Source organism: Ceratosolen solmsi, unplaced genomic scaffold (assembly GCF_000503995.2).
Source record: "Ceratosolen solmsi marchali unplaced genomic scaffold, CerSol_1.0 scaffold35, whole genome shotgun sequence".
Lineage (NCBI taxonomy): Eukaryota > Metazoa > Arthropoda > Insecta > Hymenoptera > Agaonidae > Ceratosolen > Ceratosolen solmsi.
The window spans coordinates 3,712,137-3,719,575 of record NW_011948423.1 but is presented as its reverse complement, the minus strand read 5'-3'; the positions used below and the strand labels follow the sequence as shown (position 1 = coordinate 3,719,575).

General features: G+C 47.7%; 1 protein-coding gene across 1 annotated transcript in view; it reads left to right on the top strand.

Annotated features, from left to right (window-relative positions):
- Positions 1–7,439, top strand: part of LOC105362401 (uncharacterized) — an 84,183-nt gene that overhangs the window by 76,127 nt on the left and 617 nt on the right. The window contains exons 5-7 of the mRNA XM_011499841.1: positions 2,157–2,638; positions 3,698–4,031; positions 5,231–5,912. Coding sequence (XP_011498143.1) covers positions 2,157–2,638; positions 3,698–4,031; positions 5,231–5,912 — 1,498 coding nt within the window. The remainder of the gene's footprint in view (positions 1–2,156; positions 2,639–3,697; positions 4,032–5,230; positions 5,913–7,439) is intronic.

Here is a 7,439-nt window from a genome sequence, read left to right as displayed (position 1 = left end):
CCATTATATCGACTCGACTACGCAACCCTTAAATACCGTGCCCGTGTACATAAGGGTTAGGAAGCCAACATGCACTGCGATTTGTCGCAAACAATTCGTTGCAGGCACACGGAGCTCTTCTTCTACACCGTCGCCATCGCAGCTTCGCCCTCCACACGGTCCACGGCCTAAGGGGTAAGGCCTTACGTGCGGTCGTGTCTCTTCCTTTAAGCTTTGTTCGACGGATGAAAAATGAATGGTAATTGCAAAATTTACGCGCTGGCAATTAAGACCGCGCAGGGGACAATTTTTGGAATAGTTTTTGGCGAAATGGTCGTCCCACCTCAGCCGCAAACGCACGTGCGCCACTAGATTGCCGAGGCCAATTCAGTTGGACATTGGCTTAATTGACTCAGAATGACGTATGCGTTTACATATATTCCATTATAGTACAAGCGTAAACATGTAATAATTGTAGAAGACCGTGTAAGAGTAATTGAAACGCGTCGCCTAATGAAACGATCAAACAAAAGCATCCTTCGTTACGCCCAAGTCCTTTGACTTTTAAATGTAAAACTAATTCGTAAAGACTGGACGTTTTATTGGGCCATGTATCGTATTATCGTATCGTACATGCATTCTTTTGCATTCTTGGTTTAGACATTCGCCAATAGCGTATTTCGCCCCCCCCCTCTCCCTCCCTCCCTCCCTCCCTCGCCATCCCCAATCGTCCCTCGAGTCCGTCTTTGTCCCTTTCTCGTGTCCCAATTGCATATAAAATGCCTTTAGTAAATAACGGAGATAAGGACGGACGGCTTTCTTAGCGTAGAGGATGATCGATTAATCCTAATTCTACGACAGAGTTATAATTATCAGGTTAGTATGAATAATTCAGCTTAATGAGAAAATAGAATGAGAGCATACGTCGAGCAATGGAGATTATAACAAAGTATATTTAGATTGTCTTATTACGTTATTATTGTCTGAATAAATGATATTATGGGCGACTCGGCGACTCGACGACTCGACGAAAATCGTTAATATCAACGTTAATATTATTCCTTTAATGCCATTTGTAGGTTGCCGAACGCGTACAACGGCGACGATAATAACAACAAATAGCAAAACAACAATAGCTAATGCAATAATGGCAACATTAATAACAATAACAATTGTAGTAATATGCGTGTGTAATGACATATGGATTTAATTTGTCAAGGAAAATTGTCGATTTACGTTAAACGTGATATGATAAAAGCATCATAGGTCAACAAATCGACCATACGTTCAATAATAATTTTATCAATTTAAGAATTTCGTTGAAAGAAAGGTCTTTGTTTTTCATTTTCATTATAATACCGCTCCACGTACATTTCATGTAACGGCATAACGATAAATTACCGTTTCTTTAATTAAAGTAATAAAATAATCCTCGAATATTGTGCCGGAAAATTACGATTTAAATTTCATTCAGAATTTACATAAAAGCTCACCCTAATAAACTCAAGGATGTGCATATATTCGAAAGTTTTGCCCGAGATACCAAGTACTCGATTCTCCCACTCAAAATTCATTACCATATAATAGGGAAGTATCCTATTCTTTGGGCCAATGTTGTCCTTAATCGTGGCGCCCGAATTGCCGTACGAAGTACAATGTAAATATTTAAATCCTTCGTAAGGGGTAAGGAGCCATGCAGGATTTAAAAATGAAAGAATAGCGACTTGGTGACTCGGAACTTGCAGCCGATGAGCTGGAAAAGCATAATGGCATTGTCTTCGCCCGCACAGCAAAAATATTATTAGTCCGCATGGACTCGTTTTTCTCCTCATTAATCCGACTAAAATAATGAAGTTAGCGAAATTCGTCTGGAAATGGAATTTTTGCACTTGGCGATATTTATATTCGGCGAAAAACAAAGGAGAGGAGCGCCGGCGAAACGGCTACTCGCCCCAAATATACAACAACAAAGTACACAAAGAGCGATTGAGCAACACGGCGTTATAACCCTCGCACGTGTACCGCCTATAAATCCCTCCCACCCGCCCATCATCGGCCCCACGGGCCCCCGGCCACCCGCCACCAATCGTCTCGCGCGCCCAGCGTCGAATTAAAATTCCAAGGCTTGTGGGCCAACAATTGGCCGCCTCGCTCTCAAATTCCCGTCCCGACCTTAGGCTGTTCCTGCGCCGTGGCCCGGACCTCACCGTCATCCTCGACTCCGAGAGCCGCTTCGCCGCGGAGAATCCCGTAATATTCTCCGCTCAGTTCTCGATCCTGCCGGCGCAGCTCGCGAACGAGCGCCACCACGTTCATCAGCCGACGTCCGCGGCCTCGACCCTCGCCGCGGCATCCGCCGCCGAGTGTCCCCTCGAATGCTCCCAGCGGAATGACCGGAGGGCCTGTCGCCTCGTCTCCCCGGGCTACCCGGGCATCTACCCCCGGGGCATCAGGTGTCGCGTCGCCCTCGAGTCAAGCGCCGGGAGGTTCCGCATCGGCGGCACGCCTAACGACCTCTACAACCTCATGAACCACACGAGCCAGGAGGCCTGCAGATCCGAGTTTTGCGAGCAGGAGCACGTCGACGACGCGGAAAAGCCCAGCGCTGATCAGCCCAAGGGACAGGGAATCCTGCGGAATCCGCCTAGGGCGCAGACGGGTAAGGACCTCGTTCGCCTCTTACTTACTTTATGGCCTGCGGCATAGGCCGAACTTTGCTTGGATACCACTCCGCGGCTCCGATCGTCAGTAATCACTTTAACAACTTTACCCAATAATTGCGTCATGTTGTATTTGGGTTTGGAACCCGCGTCCCAGAGCGCGCGCGCGCGCGCTCCCTATACAACTCCGCGCTTAATATTTGACTGAGCATTTAAGGAACGAAAGGATACGCGCGTGTCGTGTGTTTGTTACTTGGTACCTTATTAGTTTCGGCCATGGTTTCGAGCTCCCGGCTAGAATTTCATAATCAATCATAATGATCGCGTATCTCCCTCCCACGCGCACTTGGTCAAATGATCACTGACCAATCGTTACAACACGATAGGAGAGAAACCATCGTTAACGAGCGCGGCTCGAGCATCTCTAACAGATTATCTTTGGCATTGTAAAAAAAAAACCCAGAACAAAATAAAAAGCAAAAGCAACATAAATAAATTGAATAAATATAAATGAAAACAGGACGCTTGGACGGGATTAATGCGTTGACGGGAGCTTACTTTTGCCTCGGTTATATCGTTATACGTATGCTACTGCACCACTTTTAACGGCAAATTACCCAATTAACTTTACGATCAATTTGTACATATCTTGTGAACGTATGAAACAGTCAAGGGAGACCCATAAGCGATAAATATGGCATCGATCTAAGAAAGGGGAGGGAGTGCGCCGATTAAGGCAATCGCTGCATCTCTGACGGATGCCAGCGCGGTCAAAATGTAAAAAATTCCTATCCCCTTGTTTACAAATGGCTTGGCCGTATTGGCCCCATAAAAGGGGAATAAGAAATGCCTATCCGACTCCCAGTGGTATCTATCAAAATTAACCATCCTCGAGCGCGCAATCGAATCGTCCTTCCCCCATCGAGGTGGAGGAGTACGATAACGAAAAGAGCCAAAGGTAGACGACGGGGAAGAACAATAAAAACACGTACGCGCATTAAATAAGCCCGTCCCAGCAAATCCCTGTCCGAGCCGTAATACTATGAATTCTTCGACAGATCGAGACGAGGAGGATGAGATAATAATCGGGCAGGAGGAGCAGTCTTCGGAAACTTCTACTACGGAGATTAAGATGAAGAAGAAGCAGCAGCAAAGACGGACGAGGGGGCAACAGCAGCAGCAGCAGCAGCGACGGGTCCCAGGCACCGATAACCCAAGGAAGCAGCAACAGCAGCAGCACCAGCACCAGCAATCCGTTAGGATGAGGCACGGGGGTGGCCAACACCGCCGCCAAGGCGAAAAAATCCCGGAGCCGGATGGTCGCTCCATCAGTGAGCTCAGCAAGCTTAGGAGGATTCCCGTCGTCGATCAGTTATTCTGGTCGAAAAACAGGTGACGCGGCTTATCTGGCCAACGTATCCTAGGGTGCGGTCCTCGGATTAGAAGTGAACTTGGCGATAAGGAGCTCCGGAGCTCACGATTTTTATACGTCCCCACTCCCATTTGGGTACGAAAAGTCCGATGATAAAAAAGCTCTCACCCACCCGCCACTTTTAGCTTCAGCATCCATCGCTATCACTTGGCCTTTGTATTTGAATGCACTGCGGTCACGAAAGACACTGCAAACTGGCGCGCTACGATTGTAAATGAGAAAGTGGATGAAATTTTAATTACCCCCGAATAATACTGTGCATTTATCGACGATGGACGATTTGTGGCTTTGGAAACGTTTTTCGTGTTGCCGTTACGTGCCTCGTGTAATATTCATTCAAATCCCAATAAATTCCCGTAATACGTAAAATTCGCCTCCAACTGTTTTATTTCGTGTTTAAATCTTCTCATTCTTCCAATAATTCATTGATTTTTGCCTCCCCGTCCATCAACTTTTCCCCCCTCCGACGCCACCGCCGCCGCCACCGCTGCCTTCCCCCACCGCCGATCCGTTCATTCCACGGTCGTCCCTCGCTCCCTTTGAATTACTTCATATTCGGCGTTGTACGTAGGATCTGTTTTTAATAAAAGTATTTAAATTGAATAAGTAAGGACGATATAGTCTGACCCGTTTCGAAGAAACTGCACGACTATAAGGTCGATTATATCTCGGGAATGTAAGCTTCGAACGCTACCTTATCATCCATTAAAATTTGCTAAAGCTGAAAAAAAAAAATGGAAATATCGATAATTAAGCTACGAGAATCCTCGACTGCTGCGCTGTTTCAGTCCCTTCATTCACCCTCACCGCCCTTACAAAATCTCTCTCTCTCTCTCTCTTTCTCTATTCATCTCTACCTCTCACCATGACCCGCGAAGGCACCGTGAATCCTCGGTCGCGACAAATCAGTCCATTCCAATTGGAATTTCAAATTACAAAGCCCACCGTATTAATATCTTGACACGAGGCGATTGAACAACTCGCAAAGCAAAAATCCCATAGAAAAGCTCGCACATCCGACACCACCGTGATATCCAACCCCAATCGACGCTTCTTACGAGCCGTTGGCCGACAGCGGCAAAACCACTGGAATTCCCGCCCCGGCGTATTAATACTCGCAGGCGATAAACTGAACGTAGCCATCCCCGCTCGCCCGCAGGTCACACACGGAACATCCGCGAGGCTCCCAGCACGACCGGCGCCACGTACGCCTCCTCCGACGACGTCGACCCCACGACGTCTCGCAGCCCCGCCTCGGAAGCGGCGGCAACTGCGTCGGCGACTATCTCGCCCTCCTCGAGAGCGTCAACGGCCGTGTCCTGGAGATTGGCAAGTTCTGCGGCGAAGGCCGTATCCCGCAGATCCTGTCGCGCGGACGCAACGTCATCGTCGAGTTCCACGCCGAGCGCGACGGCACGATTATGCACGACGGCTTCCACCTGAGCCTCGAGGAGTCGGAAGCGCCACCCGTGGCCACGGCCCTGGCCAGCCCAGCCTCCGGTCACCACCAGCCCAACTGCGACTTCATCTACAAGAGTAGCGAGAAGCCCCGCGATAGCATAAAATCGCCCAGGAGTTGGTACCCGCCCAATACTCTCTGCAGCTACAGGTTTAGCGGTAAACCCAACGAGCGCGTCTCCGTCCTACTGAAGATCGTGAGGGCCGACCAGGTCCAGGAGGAGGACTCCCTTGACGAGGACAAAAAACAGGCCCGACGTAACGAGACCCTGGATTACTGTCCCGGCAACGAGATCACCGTTTATAACGGCACGCACTCCAACGGCAGCTTCCTCTTGTGGTCCTTCTGCGACGTCACGCACAGCGACATTAATAATATTCAGGTACGCCCGAGTCCCTCGGCGATCTATTATCCGGACCCGCGTCTCGCGGCTCCACTTTCTTCCCAATTTCTTATCATTGATGCATGATACTTGCGGCCCCGCGGCATCCTGTGACTAATGTGCGTGGCTAATGGCACTGCCCCCACTATTAACAAACCGGATTATCGGGGAGGAAAACTTGCTAAATCATTCGTCGAGCGCGTGTACGCTAATATGGATGGATTACGCGCACGTGCGAACATACCCATTAGTGGCCATTATTATTATTATTATTATTATTTGCGACTAAGCGGCCGGAAGTCAGCTTGAATGGACTCTAGTATGTTTAGTGGTTCGATGTGTAGCACTTGGACGCGCAATAATAATAATAATAATAATTGACTCGAAACATTCGTCAAAACGACAATCCTGAATAAAGAAGCAAGAAAATCATCAAGGTGGGAAAGAATGAGAGAGAGAGAGTGAGAGAGAGAGAGAGAGAGAGAGAGAGGAAAAAGATTCCTTATCATTTATTATACAAGATGGACTTGTAATATGCAGTAAATTGGTCCTTTATAAATCTTCTCGCCTAAATGGAAAATCAGCATTACTTTATCGCCTGCCTCGAGTCACGAGGTCGTAAATTTTTCTTTAAAAATGCATAAATATTAAGAGTGCGGTGGCCACAGTAGCCTGTGGGCGACAATGAAGCGAAGAACGAAAAATCTCGCTCGGTATCACTCTACATGCAAATTAACAACAATTACGTCAAAATACTGTCAAACCGTGCATTAAATAATATCAATTGTAACGCGCCTGCGCCCAACAAATTTAAGTATATAGGTATATAATTTATTCGTAAATTATATAATTTATTTGTAAAGCCTAATGGTGCGTGTAGGCGGGAGAGGGACGGACGGGGGCTAAAGTGTGGCACTGAGCTGAAAAAAGAAAGAAAAATGAATAAATCGTAAACGTTGGTTTCGTTTCAGAGATGAAGGTGATGAGAATGAGGTGGGGGTAAAGTTAAAAATTAGCCGAAAATTTGAAATACAATTCACGTGCACTTAATGCCTCGAGCTTTGTGACAAACTTCGGTAAAGAAACTTTTAGTTGTCACGGCGTGGCGGATTATTTATTTATTTAAACTGGCAAGCGCTTCGCTCGGCACTAAATATAATTAAGTCCTTCGGCGGAATTCGCCGGCATTCCCTAAGTACGCTCATCCTTTAATGGCCAGTTTCATATTTCATAAGGCATGTCCTGCCTTACGTCAAACGATCCTCCATTATCAATAGCAAATGTCATATGCTTGTGTTGAGCCGCGTATATTGGCGTCGCGCGATTCCTAGGAGCCAGGCAAATTGCCGGGGCTGATGCTACCGGATCGTAAATCTTGCGTTGACAGTCGGACGTATGGCTCGATCCCGTCGATCGGTGGAGTGGATTGGGTTTGGGTTGGTTTGGGGAGAGATCGTGTGTGCGCGCGCGCTTGTGCGTGTGCGTGTGTGAGGTGTTGTGGTGTTTGGGGGGGGGGGGGGAGGCGAG